Below are 18,282 nucleotides of genomic sequence, written 5' to 3'. Positions count from 1 at the left end.
TAAAAGAACCCCACCCCCACCCATACGGACCCAGGCAACCGTGGGTTCCCCCAGCCCCCAGCCCCCCCCGCAGCCCCCCTTACATGACGCAGTCGTGGTAGCTCTCGCGGGCGGCGATGTGGAGGTGGGGTGTCCCCGTGGAAGTTGACGGCGTGCAGGTCGCACTGGGCGTTCAGCAGCACCTCGGCGATCTCTCCGCGCTGCCCGTGAAAGGAGGCCCAGTGCAGGCAGATGTTCTCCTCCTGCCCGTGGCAGGGGGCACCGTCCATCAGGAACCTGCCCCCCCCCCACCCCGGGGCAAAAACCACCACCCCCCAGAGGGCGAAACCCACCTCCTTGGGGGCAAAACCGACCTCTGGGTCCTCAAAACTGCCCCAGAGGGGGGGAATTAGCCCGGGGGGGGCCTCGAAACCACCCTTGGTAGGGATTGGGGGGGAGCTTAAACTGCCCCAAAGGGGATGGGGGGGGGGGGGGGTTCTTGAAACCATCCTAGGAGAGACCAGGAGGCCTCGAAAACCACCCCCAGTAGGGATGAGGACTCCAAAACCGCAGCATTAGAAGGGACTTTGAAAGCGGTGGGGCTTTGAATCACCCTGGGAGGCCTCAAAACCACCCTCTGTGGTGACCAGGGGGTCTTGAAACAGCCCCAGAGGCGCCTCAAAAAGCATCGGGGGAGGGCCTTTAAACCACTGCCGGGGGGGGACTCACGTTGTCGGTGAGAGTGACATCGGCGCCCGCGCGTCAGCAGCCGGCGAATGACCTCGATGTGCTTGTGCTCGGCGCTACCAGATGATTGGTGGTCCAACCCCCGTTGTCCTGGGAAGGGCAAGGCGAGGGGGGGTCAGTGTCACCCGGATGCCGGGGTCCCCCCGTAGCCCCCCCCCAGACACCAGGGTCCCACCTGGGCGTTGACGTCCACCTGCCCGGTGGAGAGCAGCAGGTCGACCATCTCCAGGTTGCCGTTCTTGGCGGCGTGGTGGAGGCAGGTGGAGCCGTCCTCCTCCTGGGGGGTGGGGGCGATGACATCAGCAAAGGGCGGCGACGACGTCAGCGGGGGAGGGGGTGTGACGTTCACCACCCACCTTGCTGTAGACGCAGCTCGCCCCGCCGCACCATGTACCGGCGCCTGCCTCCACGTGGTTGTTGGCCACCCCGCCTCCATCAGCGGCGTGCGGCGCAGCTTGTCCGTCGCGTTGATGTTGGCGCCACGCCTTGGGGGGGGGGGGGCGGGGGGGGTGTCAGGGACACACCCCAGACCCCCCCCGAGCCCCAAGGACCCCCCCAGGGACCCTCACCTATACCAGGAGGTGGTGGACCTCCAAGAAGCCCTATAAGAGCCCCATGGCCCCTCCAGCACATCCCAGAGAACCCCCCCAGTATGCTCTTGACCCTCAGCACCCCCCCAGCACCCCCAGGGACACCCAGGGTACCCCCCAGAGCCCCCAGCACCCCAAGGATCCCAGGGATCTCCAGAGCCCTCCCCACCCTGTGCCCCAGCGAATCCCCAAAGATCCCCCAGGGACTCCCCAAATCCACCTAGGGCACCCTGGAGCCCCCCCTAAATGTCCCTGACCCCCAGAGACCCCCAAACCTGCAGCAGGAGATGGCAGATTTTGAGGTGCCCCCTGGGACCCCCCCCCAGCCCACCTGCAGCAGGAGGTGGCAGATTTCGAGGGTACCCCTTCTTGCGCTGCCCGCGTTGCAGGGGGGTGCGCTTGCTCTGAGCATCGCTCTGGAAGTTGGGGGTCCAGGTTGTCCACTGGGGGGGCGAGGGGGGGGCAGTCAGGGGGAGGGTGTGAGGACCCCCCAGGGCACTGGGACAACCCAACGCCCCTGAGGACACCCCAAAGTCCTCTCCCGGGACCCTGCAGGCACCCCCATTCCGTGGGGGACACTCAGGGGGCTCCAGGGCCCCCCCCGGACCCCACTCACGCAGCATGAGGACGACTTTCTGCAGTTCTCCTTGCTTGACGGAGACGTAGAGCTGCCGGGGGTGGAAACGCATCTTCTTCCGCCTGCGGAGGTACTGGGGGTACTGGGAGCACTGGGAGGCCTGGGGGATCCCACATTGGAGTACTGGGAAGCACTGGGTGTTAGGGGAACCCTGCACTGGGGGTACTGGGAGGACCCCATACAGGGGCACTGGGTGTCAGGGGGACCCTGCAGTGGGGTTACTGGGAGCACTGGGAGACGCCATATGGGGGAACTAGGAGGTTGGGGGAACCTGGCACCAGGGGACCCCAGAGAGGGGGGAGTTTTGGGGGGGGCTGGGGGGGCACAAGGGGGGCTCAGAAAAGGTTTGGGGGACTTGGGGGGCGTCAATACAGGTTTGGGGGGGTCAGGAGGGGTTGGGGGCTCAGAGGACTCAGGAAAGGCTGGGCATGCTCGGGGGGGGCTCAGGAAGGTTGGGGGTTTCCCAGGGGGATTGGGGATCCCGGGGGGCAGGGGGGGCACCCACCTCTCAGCCTCCTGCCCCACCAGTGCCTTCTCCAGCAGGTCGCGGGCAGGGCCCGGCGCTAGCCCCCCGGGCCGAGAGGGCCCCCCCCCGAGGGCAGGCCAGCGTCGGCCCCCCCGAGCTGTCGATGGGCTCGGCCCGGGGATCCGGGGGGGGGCGCCCGGCCCTCGCCCTGCCCCCGCATCCGTGCGCTAGGAGGGGATTGAAGGGGGGTGTCAGGGGGGCTGGGGCACCTCTGGGACCCCCCCACCCCAAACCCCTTAAGTCCCTTCATCCCCAAACACCCCCTGAGATGCCCCGAGACCCCTACACAGCCCCCCAGACCCCTTTAAGCCCCCCAAACTTTTTTAAGACACACCCCCCCCAAGCAACTCCAGGCTCCTCGCACCCCTGTGTACCCCCCCAGGTGTCCCCCAAGACCCCCCAAACCCCTGCGTACCCTCAGAGCCCCCCCCAGGCCCTTTCATAACCCCCCAGAGCCCCCCCAGGCCCCTTCATAGCCCCCAAAGCCACCTCAAGACTCACTTAAACCCCTGTATACCTCCCCAACGCCTCCGACCCTAAACCCCACAAAAGCCCCCAACAAACTCCTGTGTCACCCTTTCCCAGATACCCCCAAACCCCTCTGTACCCCCCCAGATGACCCTAAAACCCCCCAAGCCCCCCCAAAACCCCTTCATAACCCCCGCCCCAAACTCCCGCATCCCATACCTGGGGGTGGGGGCGTCGGTGCGGAGGGCCGGGGCGCGGCGGCGGGGCTCGGGGGGGGCGGTGGGGCAGGGGCTGGGGGGGCCCCCTCGGTGCGGGGCAGCGTCACCTCCTGGGCTTCGGAGGCATCTTCCCCGCAGTGGGGGCAGAAAATCATCCCGTTGAGCTGCGAGACACAGCCCCGGTGGAACCGGTGCCCGATCCGCACGTCGGGGTGGCACTCCAGGAACGTCCCCTGGGGGGCACAGGGGGGTCAGAGGGTCCCCAAGGAGTCCTAGGGGGTCTCCAAGGGGGTATACAGGGGGTCCTGGGGGCCCCAGCCCCAATCCGCACATCGGGGTGGCACTCCAGGACCATCCCCTGGGAGGGCACGGGTGGGTCAGGGGTCCCCAAGGGGGTCCTGGGGGTCCGCAACGTGTCCTAGGGGCCTCCAAGGGGGACCAGGGGGGATACAAGGGGGGTACAGGGGGGTCCTGGGGGCCCAGCCCCAATCTGGACGTTGGGAATGGCACTCCAGGAATGTCCCCGGGGGGGCACAGGAGTCCCCTAAGGGTCCCACTGGACACCCCCTTGCCACTCGCAGCAGTGCAGAAATAGCCACAGCCGGTGGAAGCAGTAGTGCCTGTGGGGGGGTCCCTGTGGCCCCCCCCCGGGCTGTGTGACACCCCCCCCCAAGTCTTGGGGACCCCCCCCACTCACGGCGGTGCAGAAGTAGCCGCAGCCGGGGCAGCAGTGGTGCTTGACCATGCGGGCGCGGTGGCTCTCGCACAGCACCATCAGGGGCACGCGGCTGGACGGGCGCATCGTCTCCCGCTTCAGGATGCTGCTGCCGCAGCCGCTCAGCTGGGGGGGGCCGGGTGGGGGGGGTGTCAGTTGCTGGGGGTGGGGGGGGTTCTGCCACCCTGAACTCACTTGGGGACCCCCACCACTCCTGCTGGGTCACCGGGGTCCCTGGTCTCTCCTCGCGAACACTTGGGTCCTCCTACCCCCCCCATGCACACCTGAGTCCCCCCCCAGATGCTGGGGCCAACCCCCCAGAACACTGGGGCTCCCCTCCTCCCTCCTGCATGCCTGGGTCACCCTGACACTCAGCGCCCCCCCCCCGGGTCCCCCCAGATGCCCAGGTCCTCCCCCCAGCCCCCACCCTCTCCCCACCAGTGGGGGCCCCCCACACCCCCGGGTCCCCCCCCAGCCCCCACCCCCTTCCCACCCCCGGGTCCCCCCACACCCCCGTGTGTCCCCCCCGGCCCCCCCCTTCCCACCCCTGAGTCCCCCCAGATGCCCAGGTCCCCCCAGACCCCCGGGTCCCCCCCAGCCCCCCCCCCCGCCCCACTCCCGGGTCCCCCCACACCCCCGGGTCCCCGCCCGGCCCCCACCCCCTTCCCACCCCCGGGTCCCCCCAGATGCTTGGGGTCCCCCCACACCCCGGGTCCCCCCCTGCCCCCCACCTGCCCGTCGACCGCTCTCGTGGCCATGCGAGCCCCCGCGCCCCCTCGCCCCCCCGCTCCACCTTGGGGGCCTCCATGCGGCAGGAGCAGAGGGGCAGCTCCTCGAATCGCTCCGCCTCCAGCCCCCCCAGCGCCCCCGCCGGCCCTGCAGGGGGGGCTCCGTGAGGGGCGGGGCCTCGGGTGGGGGCGTGGTCTGGGAGCGGGGGGCGGGGCCGCGAGGGGAGGGGCCAGCGCATGGGGAGGGGCCTCAGAGAGGTGGGGGCGTGGTCTAGGGGACACGGGGCGGGGGCCGCGAGGCGGGACAACCCCTGGGGGCGGGGCCTCGGGGCAAGGACTGGGATGGGACTCTGCCCGGGGGGCGGGGCCTCAGGTGATGGGAGCGTGGTCTAGGACCGGGGGCGGGGCAGCAAGGGGATGGCAGGGACTGGGGCTGCACCTGGGGGCGGGGCCTCGGAGGGTGGGGGCGTGGGCTAGGGCGGGGGCATCATCTAGGACCGGGGCGGGGCCGCAGGAGAGGCTGTAAAGCAGCATGGGACTGCATCTGGGGGTGGAGCCAGTGTCGGGGGGCGGGGCCTCGGAGGATGGGGGCGTGGCCCAGGACCAGGAGGGGTGGCTGGGCCCCAGGAGTGGTGCTGTGGGCGTGACCAGACAGCCTGTGAGAGCTGGGACTGGCAGGGGCGTGGCCAGGGAGGGGGCGTGGCCTCACCTGGGGGCTGCGGCGAGAGGGCTCCGCCCCCCGGCAGCTGCAGGCAGCCCAGGGGCAACCTCGGTGTATTCGCTGGGGGGGGCCCGCCCCGGGGGGGGGCTCCGGGCACCCCTGGGGGGGAGGGAGGGGTCAGGGCAGGGCCAGGGGGCCACGCCCCTCAGTCACCCCTTCAAGGCTGCCCACACCACATTCGTGTGTGTTGGGGCCCCCCCCTTGGCTGATACCACCACCTTAAGCCCCCCCCCCCCACTTCAGGGGTCCCCCCTCCCCAAGTCCTCCAGCTTGGGGCTCCCTCATTCCCCATTTCCCTGTGTCAAGCCTCCCCCTCCCCAACATACGAGTTTCAAGGCCCCCGCCCCCCAAACGTATCAGTTTTGGGGGTCCCCCTCTCCAATTTACGAGTCCCAAGGCTCATAACACACCCCTCCCCGACACCCCCACCCCGGGGGTGCCCCCACCTCTCTCCTTGGCCCGGGGGTCCTTCCGCTTGCGCTTCCGCGCCGGTTTTCAGCCAAGGACTCTCCTTCCAGCGGCGCCGGGCCCTGCGCGGGCGCTGGAGGCACTCTGTGGGGGGGGGACACGCACACTCTGTCAGGGCCCCCCCAAAACCTCCCCTGACCCCCCACCCCGCAGCCCCCGGTGCCCCTCACCCGGTCCGAGGGCGTTGCCCGACTCCTCATCCTCCTCCTCTTCTTCTCGTCCTCTCCTCCTCCTCCTCTTCTTCGTCCTCCTCATCTTCCTCCTCTTCCTCCTCCTCGCTCAGCGCCTCGCCGGCCCCCTCGCCCTCCGACTGACACCCCCCCCTCTGTGTGAACCCAGGCATCCGGGAGCCCCCCCCAGTGCCTCCCAGTGACACCCCAGCTCCCCACGCTGATCCCGGGCTGCTCCGATGCCCACCCCCCCCCGTCCCTCCCAGTTCCACCAGGGACCCCCCCAGTACCCAGCAATGACTCCCCCATACGCTGCATTGCCCTTCCAGTGCTCCCCAGTCCTCCCAGTAACGCCCAGCCTCAACCAGTGCCTCCCCCAGTATGTTCCAGTAAGTTGCATCATCTGTCTATGCCCCCCAAGTCCCCCCCCAAGGCTGCCCAGAGCCCCCCAGTCCCTCCCACTGCCCTCCCAGCATTAACCCATCATCTCTCAACAACCCCCAAGTCCCCCCCGGGCTGCCCCAGAGCTCTCCAGTCCCTCCCAGTGACCGTCCAGTACCTCCCAGTGACCCTCCCCAGTCCCACCTTGCTGTCCGAGTCCCCATGCCCATCCACACTGAAGCCGTCGTAGAAAAGGGAGAAGCTGCCGCCGCCTTCACTGTCCCAGTCGTCACTGGGCCGGGTGCCACGGGGGGGGCAGCCATCTCCTCTGTCACTGTGATCTGATGGGAGGGGGGCGCAGGGCGGACTTAGGGGGAACCAAGCATCCGGGGTGGGGGGGCAGGGGGGACCCTGGTGTGCGGGCATACCTCGGTGCTGGCGCGGGGGCTGGGTCTCTGCAGCCGTTTGTGCAGCCCCTCGGGGCCGTAGTCCAGCTTGGGCGTTTGGGGGGCTCTGGGGGGGGGGGTAAGGGGGGTCGGGGGTCAGGGGTGACCCCCCAGCCCCGCAACTTGCCCCGCCAGACCCTCTCACTGCTCCCCAACCTGCCCCATGACCTCTCAAACTCCCCATTCCTGCTCCTAGGAGCCCTAGGACCCCCTCAGTTCCCCCCCCAGGGGCTCCCCCAGCCCCCCAGTACCCCACCCCACCTCACCCCCCCCACCCTAAGACCCACCGGGCTCTTCGATGCTGCGCAGCTCATCCGAAACCCTGAAGTGCAGCATCTCCGACACCCGCTTCTCGGGGACCTGTGGGGCATGGAAGAGACCCAGGCGTCCAGGGGGGAACCCAGGCATCGGGGGGGGGGGGGGGGGGGCCACCGCCACCCACCCACAAAGGACCCAGGCATCCGGGCCCCCCACCTGTCCGTTGCTGGGCTTGGCCATGGTCTTGCGGGCCCGGTGGACCTTGGGGCGGGCGGGGGGCTCGGGGGGGGCTGGGGTGGGCTCTGGGGGGGCCGGGGGGGGAGGCAGGTGGGGGAGGCCGCCCCCCAGGGAGGCTGAGGAGCCTCAGAGCCAGGCTCTGCCCCGGGGGGGACTTCCCCGCCCCTGTCAAGGACATCTTGGCCCGGCTTGGGGGGGCTGGGGGGGGACCCCCCACCGCCCCCCGCCCTGGAGAGCCCGGCAGTGTCTTCGTCGCGTGGCCTAGGGGCAAAAGGTCGTGAGACACCCCCAAAATAACACCCCAAAGCCCCCGATGCAACCCAGACTCAGACAACCCCCCCCCAAAAACCTCCCTGAATGCCCAAAATACTTCCTAGCCCTCCTGGACTCCCCCACACCCTCCATAAACCCTCGACCACCCCCCAAAACCCTCCCTGAGCCCCCAGTACACCTCCCAGGCCCCCCATAAGCCTCTAAAGACCCCCTAGGGCCCCCCAAAATGTCCCTGAACCCCCCAACCCCCCCAGGCCCCCCCCAACCACACACCAGACCCCCCCAAAATGCCCCTAAACCGCCCCAGGACCCCCCCAGACCCCCTTTAAAGCTCCCACACACCCCCAAAACACCCCTAGACTCTCCCAGAACGCCTCTGACCCCCCCCCACGACCCCCAAATACATCCCCGGATTCCCCCCCCCCCACCGTTACCTGGCAGCCCCTTAGGGCTGGCACCGGCCGGGGGGGCCCCCTGCTGCCCCTCCCCCTCGGGGGACCCCCCCCCACCCTCTCGGCCGCTCCCGGACGCCTGGATCCCCCCGTGTTCCTCCTCGGGGGGGGGCACCCCCCACGCTGGGGGGGGTCCCCCCGCTCTGGGGGGGGTCAGGGGGGGCGGGGCTGCTGGGGAGGAGCCCTGGGTGGGGGGGAGATGGGGGTCAGGGGGATGTAAGGGGGGGTCGGGGGATCAAGGCGGGGATGGCGGGTGCTGCCCCCCCCCCCCCCGCACTCACCGGGATCTCCCGCCGCCTCCACCACGAGGGTCCCGCCGGGGGGATCCTGGGGGGCAGAGAGGGGTGAGGGCGGGGGGACCCAGGCGTCCGCGGGGGGGGGGACACCCAGGCGTCCGGGCCACGCCCCCCCGCCCCCCCGCAGCACAAAGGCGCCGGCGCAGCCCCTCCCTCCCCCCGGACGCCTGGGTGTCGTCCCCCCCCGCTCGGCCTCGTTCTCGCTGTGCCCCCCCTTCCTCCTCCTCCTCCTCCTCACGTCCCCCCCCCACCCCCGGACCTCGCCGCCTCCCGCCGCCTCCATCGCTGCCGGCCACCGCCGCGCGCGCGCCGCTTCCGACGTCACGGCGCGGGAAAAGGGCGGGGCTCCACGCTTAAAGGGACCGCGGGCCGTCGCCCCGCCCACCGCCCCGCCCACTTCCCTCGGCGTCCGGGGGCATTGTCTTCCCCGCGGGGGCGGAACCCAGGCTTGCTCCGCCCCACCCCGCAGACCACGCCCCCTCCAGGCGCTCGGGCCCCCCTATTCCCCTGGGGGGCACCCCAACCTGCCCCCCCCCCATGACCCCAAATCAGCGGTTGGTTTTGGTTTGGGTTTTTTTCTCATTTATTACAAAAAGTCTCTAAGAGTGGCGGTGGGGGAGGGGACCCCCCCAAAAGGGGACCCCAGCATCCACGGAGCCCCCCCCCTCCTCCGCTCTAACCCCTACCCTCGCTATCCCCCATTGCCCCTCCCCGGGGGGACCCAGGCATTCGGGCCCCCCCCGCCCCCAACTCTATCCCCCTACCCCCCAGCCCCCCCCCCCCCCAAAGGGGACCCAGGCATCCGGGGCCCCCCCTCCAATCCCCCCCCAATCCTTCCCCCCCCCCTACACTACAGAGAACCCAGGCATCCGGGTGGGGACCCAGGCATCTGGGCAGCCCCCCCCCTCAAATCTCCTTCCCCCCCCCATCACTACAAGCTAAAGGGGAACCCCGGCATCCGGGGGGGGGGGACACGACCCAGGTCTCAGGGTGACCCCACATGACCTTTCCTACAAGCTACAGGGAGAACCCAGCATCTGGGGGGGGACACCCCCTTGACAACCACCCCCCCCCCCCCCCCAAAGAGTGGACCCAGGTGTCTGGGGTGGGGAGGGGAGGGAAACAAAGCCCGGCTTTGAGGAGGGGGCTGGACCCCAACATCCACCGAGGAACCCCGGCGTCCGAGACCAGCAAACCCAGCGTCTGGGGGTGGGGGGTGGGGGGAACGATGGCGTCCGGTCAGGGCGACCCCCCTTTATCCGTGGGGTGAGCTGGGTGTCCGGGTGGGGTGTCCGTGGGGGGACCCACACGTCTGGGCAGAGCCCCCCCCCTTATCTACGAGGGAACCCAGGCGTCCGGCCGGAGGAGACCCCCCCCTTCTCCGTGGGGGGGGACCCAGGCGTCCAGGTGGGGTGCACCCCCTTATCCGCAGCGGGGGGGGACGGGACGACCCAGGCGCCTGGGTCCCACAAACCCATCGTCCTTGGGGGGGACCCCAGCGTCCGGGTGCCGCGCACCCCCCTCATCCGCAGAGGAACCCCGGCGTCGCGGCGGGGCGACCCCCCCTCATCCACAGACGAACGCCGGCGTCCCGGCGGGGTGCACCCCATTATCCGCCGAGGGACCCAGGCGTCCGGGCAGGACCCCCCCCCCCTCTCCGGCGCAGCTGACCCCGGGGGTCCCCCGCCGCCCGCCCCCCCCGGCCCCGTCAGCGGACGAGGACGTTGATCTCGGCCACGCTGGCCTCCAGCACGTTCTCGGCGGTGGTCTTGCCGTGCTGCTCCTTGAGGTGCCGGCGGATGGCGGGTTTGTGGGCGAAGCGGACGTCGCAGTAGGAGCAGCGGTACGGCCGCTCGCCGCTGTGCAGGTTCATGTGGTCGTGCAGCGTCGACTTCTGGGTGAAGCTCTTGCCGCAGACGCCGCAGCCGTGCGACTTGACGCCGCGGTGGACGTTCATGTGCCGGTTGAGGTTGCTGCTGTGGTTGAACTGCTTCCCGCACCGCGGGCACATGAAGACGAAGTGCTGGGCCCGCATGTGGAACACCAGCTTCTCCACGCCCTGGAAGGCCTCGCCGCACTTCCCGCACCGCGCCGGGGCCGCCGCCGGGGCCGCCGCCGCTCCTCCGTATCCAGCCTGCCTCCGTTCCCTCGCCCGTTGCTCCCCAGCGTCCCTCCGCACCTCCCCGCACCCTGCCTCCCCGGCCCCCCCGCCCTGTCCTCGGTAAATTTATGGAAGCCCCCTCGCCCTCGCCTTCCTCCGGCCAGTCTGTAACACCTGCCTTCACCACGCCCACGGCTGGGGCCGGGGGGCTCGGGGGGCCTACGTGCCCTCCGGTCCGCCGCCGCCTCCTCCCACTCCGGGGTCCCCGCTCTCCGCCTCCGCAGCCCCCTCCCCCTCCCCGGCCGAGCCCCAACCCGTCCGCCACGCTCCTAGTGCCAGCTCCGGCGCCGCCCTCCACCTTGACGATGCAGACGTCGGGCGCGGCGTCCTCCTCCTCCTCCTCCTCCTCCTCCTCCTCGGGCTTGGGGGGCGGCGGGGGGCGCAGGGGGGGCTGCCCGGCGGGGGGGGGCGGCTGGATGAAGCGGGCGAGGGCGCCGCGGCAGCGCTCCACCACGTGCTCCATCTGCAGGTAGCTGGCGGCCGTCAGGTAGTTAACGAGGTCGCGGCCGGCGAACTCGAGGGCGCCGGTGTAGCAGGAGAGGAGGAGGTCGGCCAGGACGCGGGCGCTGTGGGCCAGCGAGACGCGGAGCTCGGCCGCCGGGTTGAGGAGGAACTGGTCGCGGAGGAAGGGGGAGCAGGCGGCCAGGATGACGCGGTGGCCTCGGAAGCGCAGGCTCCGCGCCACGATGGTGACGTCGCAGAAGCGCTCCTCCGCCCGCAGCCGGTTCATGCTCCGCAGCGCGGCCGCCTCGTGGCCCGGCAGCTGGAAACGCAGCACCTCCGCGCACGACGACATGGTGGCCGGGGCGCCGGCGGGGACTGGGAGCGCCGGGGAGGGTCGCTGGGGGGAACGGGGGCTCTGGGAGGGGCTAGTGGGGGGACTGGGAGCACTGGAGGGGTTACCGGGGGCACCGGGAGGTGTTACTGGGGGGACCAGGAACGCTAAGGGAGGGTTACGGGGGGGACTGGGAGCACTGGGAGGGGCTACTGGGGTGAACGGGGTCACTGGGAAGGGTTACTCGGGGACTGGGGGCACTGGGAGGGGCTGCTGGGAGCACTGGGAGGTGTTACTGGAGGGACTGGGAACACTGGGGGGAATGGGGGCACTGGGAGCACTGGAAGGGGTTACTGGGGGCACTGGGAGCAATGGGAGGGTTACCGGGAGCACTGGGAGCAATAAGACAGGTTAGTGGGGGGACCAGGAGCACTGGGAGGGGTTACTGGGAGCAATGGGAGGGCTTACTGGGGGCACGAGGAGCACTGGGAGGGGCTACTGGGGGGACTGGGAGCACTGGGAGGGGTCACTGGGAACACAGGGAAGGGCTACTGGGAGGACTCGGAACAATGGGAGCACTGGGAGGGAGAGCTGGGGGGGACGGGGAGGGGTTACTGAGGGGGCCAGGAGCAGTAGGAGGGATTACTGGGAGCACTGGGACGGGGGCACTGGGAGCAACGGGACAGGGTGCTGGTGCTGCTGGGAGCACCGGGGGCACCGGGAGCACTGCGGGACGGACTGGGGGCACTGGGAACAGTGGCGGAAGGGGGAGGGGGTCGCTGGGAGCACTGGGAGCGCTGGGAGCACTGGGAGGGGGCGCCGGGGGTCACGTGGCTCCACCTGGGGAGACAAGGCCGCGCTGACGTCACCGCGCGCCCCCCGCCCCCCCACCGGCCCCCGCCCGCCCCCCCCCATTGGCCCGCGCGGGGCCCCCCCGCGCCCCCATTGGTCCCCGCGGGCCGGGCCCCCATTGGCCCCCCCCCCGCGCCCCCCCCGCACCCCCATTGGCCGCCTCCCCGCCCCCCCCCCCCCCCCGCGCGCGCCGTTACCGCCTCGAGCGCCGCCGGCGCGCGGCAGCGCCGTTAAAGGGGCCGCGGCGGGGGAGGGGGCGCGGCGCGGGGCATTGTGGGATGCGGGGGGACACGGCCGGGGGGGGGGCCGACCCCCTCCCCGCCTCCCCCGGGGCATTCTGGGAGCGCGGCCCCGCCCACCTGTCGTCATCAGCCCGCGACAGCGCGGCGCCGGCCGTTCCCATGGCAACGGGCCGCCATGTTGAGCGGAGGCGGAGGAGGGCCGGGGGGCTGGCTCCGCCCCAGGGGCGGGGGTTTCCCCGGCTGGCTCCGCCCCGGGTGGGGGGGCGGGTCCCGTCAGACTGCCTCCGCCCCGAGGGCGGGGGTTTCCCCGGCTGGCCCCGCCCCGGGGGGCGGGTTTGCCTGCTGTTCCGCCCCCGGGGCGGGGTCACCCGGAGAGGCCCCGCCCCTCCCCTTTTCCGGGCGCCCCCCCCCCGGGGGTCCCCGCCGTCCCGGCCATGGTCCCCTGGGTGCTGACCCTCCTGCTCCTCGCCGGGGGGGCCCGGCCCGGCCCGGCCGCCGCTGGCAGCGGCCCCCCCCGCCCCCCACCGCCTGCCCCCCCCGCCGGGTCCCGCTGCCCCCCGGGCACATACCCCCACCCGCCCCCCCGCCACCGCCCTGGCCGCTGCCCCACCGCCGGGAACGAGACCCCCGTCGTCTGCAAAGGTGCGCCGCGACCCCGGGGACCCCCTTGGGCTGGGGGGGGAGAGACCCGCCCCGGGCGCCCGGGTCCCCCGTGGACCCCCCCGGACGCCTGCGTCCCCTTTGGGGTGGGGTGGCGGGGGCAGGACCCCCCCCACCGGAGTCCTTGGTGCCCTTTGGGGTTGGGGGGGGCAGGACCCCCGGACGTCTGCGTCCCCTTTGGAGTGGGGGGGGGGACACACAGGACCCCCCCGGACGCCTGGGTCCCCTTTTCCCCCCCCAGAGTTGCGGTGCCCGTCGCCGCTGTCGTTCCCGCAGGGGACGCTCTCCCCCCGCCGCCCCTCGCACCCCCCCCGGGGCCGTTCTGGCCTTCGCCTGCGACGACGGGTTCGTGCTGCGGGGCCCGGCCCAGAGGCGCTGCCGGCCCGGAGGCCTCTGGAGCGGCACCAGCCCCGTCTGCGACGACGGCGGTGAGAGCCGGGGACACCGGGACCCCCGAACGGCCCGGGGCGGGGGGGAAGATCCCCCCCCACATCCGCCTGGGAGCCCCAAATCAGCCCCCAGAATCCCCTTGGGAGCACCAAATCCCCCACTAAATCTTCCTGAGAGCCCCCCATATCCCCCCGGGAACCCCAAATCCCGCCCCAGATCCGCCCGGGAGCCCCCAAAATCCCCCTGGGAGCCCCCAAATTCCATGGGAGCCCCAAATCCTCCCCCAGATCCACCTGGGAGCCCCCCAAATCTCCCTGGGAACCCCAAATCCCCCCCCAAATCCCTCTGAGTGCCCCCAAATACCCTGGGACCTCCCAAATCCTTCCCAAAATCCCTCTTGGGGCCCCCAAATCATCCCCAAATACCCTGGGGAGCCCCCAAAATCCCCTGGAAGACCCCAAATCGCTCCCAAAATCCCTTGTCAGACCCCCAAAAAATCCCCCCCCCCCCGGGAGCCTCGGGTCCCTGTGGTTGGGGGGTCCGGGTGGTTGGGGGGTGCAGGGAGGTCCCTGTGGGCTCAGGGTGGGTTCAAGGGTCCCTATAGAGCCCCGGAGTGAGGGGTCGGGGGGGGTAGCAAGAGGGTGGGGGGTCCCTATTGGGTAGCAATAGGGCTGGGGAGGGGTTGGGGGTCCCCGAGTGGTGGCCCCCCACCCCTAATGCCCCCCCCCCAGCGGGTGACTGTCCCCCGGCCCCGGCCCCCGCCGGGGGGGTGACGACGGGGCGGGGCCGGCAGCGGGGGGCGGTGGTGCACGTGCGCTGCGGGGCGGGGCTGATGCTGCTGGGCCCCGCCCACCGCCGTTGCCTGGAGACGGGCCGCTGGTCCGGCCCCGAGCCCTCCTGCCGCCGTGAGTGACAAGGGGCGTGGCCACGCGTGAACCCGCCCCCGCCTGACTCCGCCCCCTCCCCCGTACCGCGGCCCCTCCCCCGAGTGTGTCCCCCCCCCCCCGTGTGGGTGGGCACCGCTGACCCCCCCCCCAACAACCCCCGTCACCCCCCAGGGACCCCCGACCCTTGTGACCCCGAGGACCCCCCCAGGGACCCTCCACGGCCCCTGTGACCCCCCGACCCCAATGACTCCCTGAACCCCAGTGGCCCCCCCCGGGACCCCCAATGACCCCCCCTGGGACCCACAGGGACCCCTCTGACCCACTGTGCCCCCCCCGGACCCCCCCCAGGTCCCCGTGTCCCCCCAGAACCACCCCCGAGGTCCCCCTGTGCCGCCCCCAGCCCCCTGGTCCCCCTGGGGTCCCCCCACATCCCCCCCCCGATGCCCCCCCAGCCCTCTGCAGCCCCACGCGTGTGTCCCCATGTGTCCCCCCCCCCGTGTGTGTCCCCCCCACAGACCCCTACGCCTACGACCTCCCCGAGGACGTCAGCGAGGGCTTCGGGGCGTCTCTCACCTCCGTCCTGGAGCTGGCGGGCGCCCGCCCCCACAACGGTGGGTCTGGGGGGGGGACCCCGGTGTCCGGGGAGGGGGGACACGGACACGGCCGCCCCCCCGGCAGGGGTGACGCGCGGGGGTGTCCCCCAGACTCGTCCCTGGGCCGTCGCATCGTGCTGAGCAGCGAGGGGTCCCTCCACGTCTACCTGCTCCTCGACGCCTCCGGCAGCGTCCGCTCGGAGAACTTCCGCCTCTTCCAGGAGTGCGGGGCCGCCATCGTCGACAGGGTGGGACGTGGCGTGGGGGGGGGACACGGGGCTGGGGGGACACGCACCGTGGTGGGAACGGGCTGGAACCGTGGGTTAGGACCGTGGGGGTGGGATGGGGTGGGACTGCGGAGGAATGGGGAGGGACTGCGGTACGACCGTGGTGGGATCATTGGTGGGATTGCGGTGGGACCATGGGTGGGGTCATGGTGGGATTGTGGTGGGATCGTGGTGGGACCATGGGTAGGACCATGCGTGGGACTGTTGTGGGATCGTGGGTGGAACCGTGGTGGGATCACGGTGGGACCAGGGAGGAGCAGGCTGGGACGTTGGTAGAACTGTAGCGGGAGAATGGGAACCCCTTGGTGGGACCGTGGTGGGACTATGGTGAGACAGGGGCGGTCCACAGTGGGACGGGTGGGACCACCAAGGATGGAGGAGACCGTGGTGAGAGAGGCTGGGACCACGGCAGGACCATGGGGGAGCTGTGATGGATCCTGGGTGGGATCATGGTGGGACCACAGAGGAACGAACTGGAACCTTGGTAGGACCACTGGGACACAGGGCAGGACCATGGGGACACCACGGTGGGACCATGGAGGAGCAGGCTGGGACTGTGGTGGGGACCTGACCCCCCTCCCCACCGCAGCTCAGCAGCTTCGAGGTGGCCGTGAGCTTTGCCGTCATCTCCTTCGCCAGCCGGGCCCTGGTCATTGTCTCCACGGCCGAGGACGAGTCGGCCGACGCCGACGAGGTTCTCCACCGCCTGGAGAACATGACCTTCACTGGTGCGTCCCAGTGGCCGGGAAGGGACCCCGGCATCTGGGGAAGGGACCCTGGCGTCCAGGACCTGGCGGGTCTCCGTCTCCCCATAGACCACGGCAACGCGACGGGCACCAACGTCCGCGGGGCGCTGATGGAGGTCTACCACATGCTCCTCTTCCAGAAGGCGCGGGCGGAGCGGATGGGCCACCCCGACTCCTGGCGGCACGTCCGCCATGTCGTCATCCTGCTGACGGACGGTGGGGACCTGGGGTGGGGGGACAGGGAGACCTGGGGGAGGGGGTGAAGACCTGGGTGACCCCCCCTCTCGCTGCCCCACAGGCAGGTTCAATGTTGGGGGGCACCCCCGGGACATGGTGGCCAAGATCGAGGACGTGCTGGAGATCAAGCCGGACCGGGAGGACTACTTGGGTGGGTGCTGCGGGGGGACGGGGACTTTGGGGGGATCTTGGGGACATGAAGGGTGGCTTTGGGGACCTCGAGGGTGGTTTGGGGACCTCATGGTGGCTCTTGGGACCTCGAAGATGGTTTTGGGGACCTTGAGGGTGGTTTGGGGACGTTAAAGAGGATGTTATGGATCTTGAGGGTGGTTTGAGGACTTCAGTGGTGGCTTTGGGGACCTTGAAGATTGGGCTCTCAGGGGTGGTTTTGGGGACCCCGAGGGTGGTTTGGGGACATTAAAGAGGATGTTGGGGATCTTGAGGGTGGTTTGAGGACTTCAGTGGTGGCTTTGGGGACCTTGAAGATGGTTTTGGGGCTCTCAGGGGTGGCTTTGGACACCTCAAGGGTGGTTTGGGGACATTAAAGAGGATGTTGGGCATCCTGAGGGTGGTTTGAGAACTTCAGTGGTGGCTTTGGGGACCTTGAAGATGGTTTTGGGGACCTCAAGGGTGGTTTGGAGACATTAAAGAGGATGTTGGGGATCTTGAGGGTGGTTTGAGGACTTCAGTGGTGGCTTTGGGGACCTTGAAGATGGTTTCGGGGACTTCAGGGGTGGTTTGAGGACCTTGAGGGTGGTTTGGGGCCAGCGCACCCCCCAAGGGGCCCCCATGCAGCTCCCCACAGCCCCCGCCAGGTCCCCGCTCTGTGTGTCCTTGGCCCCGTCCGCCCCCATCACTGTTTGCTCTTGCGCCACTGCTGGGGTGGCCCCGATGGGCCCCTCCTGCCCGTGCGGTCACAGCCCCATCCCTGTCCCCAGGGCCGGACCTTGCCCCCACCCCAGCCCACGTGGGGCCGGCCCTGGGCACCCGGAGCCACGTTCTGGGTCACCCAACACCCTTTAGGTGCCTCCAACCCCCCCTTGGTGCCCCCAGATCCATCCTGACACCCCAAACGCCCATCGAGGTGCCCCCAAGCCCCCTTTTAGGTGCCTCCAACCCCATTTGAAATGCCCCAAGCCCTGTTCTAGGTGCCCCAAGCCCTGTTCTAGGTGCCCCAAGCCCTGTTGAGGTGTCCCAAGCCCTGTTCTAGGTGCCTCAAGCCCCACTGAGATGCCCCAAACCCCCTTTTAGGTGCCCCAGACCCATTTTGGGTGCCCCAACCCCACCTCAGATACCCCCGAGCCCCTAGTAGGTGCCCCCAACCCCATTTTTGACACCCCAAGCCCAGTTCCAGCTGCCCCCAGACCCCTCCCATGCCCCCCTGAGCCCCCCCCTCGTCCCCCCGCCCCAGACATCTACGCCTTTGGGGTGGGGGCGCTGGAGGTGGACGTGGCGGAGCTGGCGGCGGTGGCCTCGCACCGGCGGGACGAGACCCACGCCTTCAAGCTGGCGGACGCGGCGGCGCTGCGGCAGGCGCTGGAGGCGGCGCTGGTGGCCACCACCCTTGGGGACCTCTGTGGCGTCATCGTCCCCGCCGGAGCCTCCCGGCCCCCCTGGCACGTCATCCTGAGGGTGAGACCCCCCACTGTGGGGGGACCCACATCGCACCGGGGACCCAGGCGTCTGGGGGGGGTCCTGCACCCCAATGCCCACTGGGCACCCAGATGTTTGGGGGGGTCCCACAGCCCACTGGGGACCCAGGCGTCTGGGGGGGGGTCCTGCACCCCAATGCCCACTGGGGACCCAGATGTTTGGGGGGACCCACGTCCCACTGGGGACCCAGGCATCTGGGGGGGGTCCTGCACCCCAATGCCCACTGGGGACCCAGATGTTTGGGGGGGTCCCACAGCCCACTGGGGACCCAGGCATCTGGGGGGGGTGCAGTCCTGCACCCCAATGCCCGCTGGGGACCCAGATGTTTGGGGGGGACCCACGTCCCACTGGGGACCCAGGCATCTGGGGGGGGTCCTGCACCCCAATGCCCGCTGGGGACCCAGATGTTTGGGGGGACCCACGTCCCACTGGGGACCCAGGCATCTGGGGGGGGGTCCTGCACCCCAATGCCCGCTGGGGACCCAGATG

General features: G+C 70.7%; 3 protein-coding genes across 3 annotated transcripts in view; 2 read left to right on the top strand and 1 right to left on the bottom strand.

Moving 5' to 3' along the window:
- ZBTB12 (zinc finger and BTB domain containing 12) overlaps positions 1–11,600 on the bottom strand; it is a 13,156-nt gene extending 1,556 nt beyond the window's left edge. The window contains exon 1 of the mRNA XM_041121965.1: positions 10,770–11,600. Coding sequence (XP_040977899.1) covers positions 10,770–11,267 — 498 coding nt within the window. The 5' untranslated portion in view covers positions 11,268–11,600. The remainder of the gene's footprint in view (positions 1–10,769) is intronic.
- Positions 11,601–12,504: 904 nt separating this feature from the next.
- LOC115338422 (basic proline-rich protein-like) lies at positions 12,505–13,450 on the top strand. Its single transcript, XM_030006990.2, has 2 exons — positions 12,505–12,982; positions 13,242–13,450. The coding sequence occupies exons 1-2, from the start codon at positions 12,775–12,777 to the stop codon at positions 13,430–13,432; spliced, it is 399 nt and encodes a 132-aa protein (XP_029862850.1). The 5' UTR covers positions 12,505–12,774; the 3' UTR covers positions 13,433–13,450.
- A 680-nt stretch (positions 13,451–14,130) lies between these two features.
- Positions 14,131–18,282, top strand: part of CFB (complement factor B) — a 17,551-nt gene continuing 13,399 nt past the window's right edge. The window contains 7 exon segments of the mRNA XM_030006989.2: positions 14,131–14,295; positions 14,793–14,888; positions 14,982–15,118; positions 15,747–15,885; positions 15,973–16,119; positions 16,202–16,291; positions 17,552–17,772. Coding sequence (XP_029862849.1) covers positions 14,223–14,295; positions 14,793–14,888; positions 14,982–15,118; positions 15,747–15,885; positions 15,973–16,119; positions 16,202–16,291; positions 17,552–17,772 — 903 coding nt within the window. The 5' untranslated portion in view covers positions 14,131–14,222.

Source organism: Aquila chrysaetos, unplaced genomic scaffold, assembly GCF_900496995.4.
Source record: "Aquila chrysaetos chrysaetos unplaced genomic scaffold, bAquChr1.4, whole genome shotgun sequence".
Classification (NCBI taxonomy): domain Eukaryota; kingdom Metazoa; phylum Chordata; class Aves; order Accipitriformes; family Accipitridae; genus Aquila; species Aquila chrysaetos.
The sequence above is the reverse complement of the archived record's forward strand: the minus strand, read 5'-3'. Positions and strand labels throughout refer to the sequence as shown.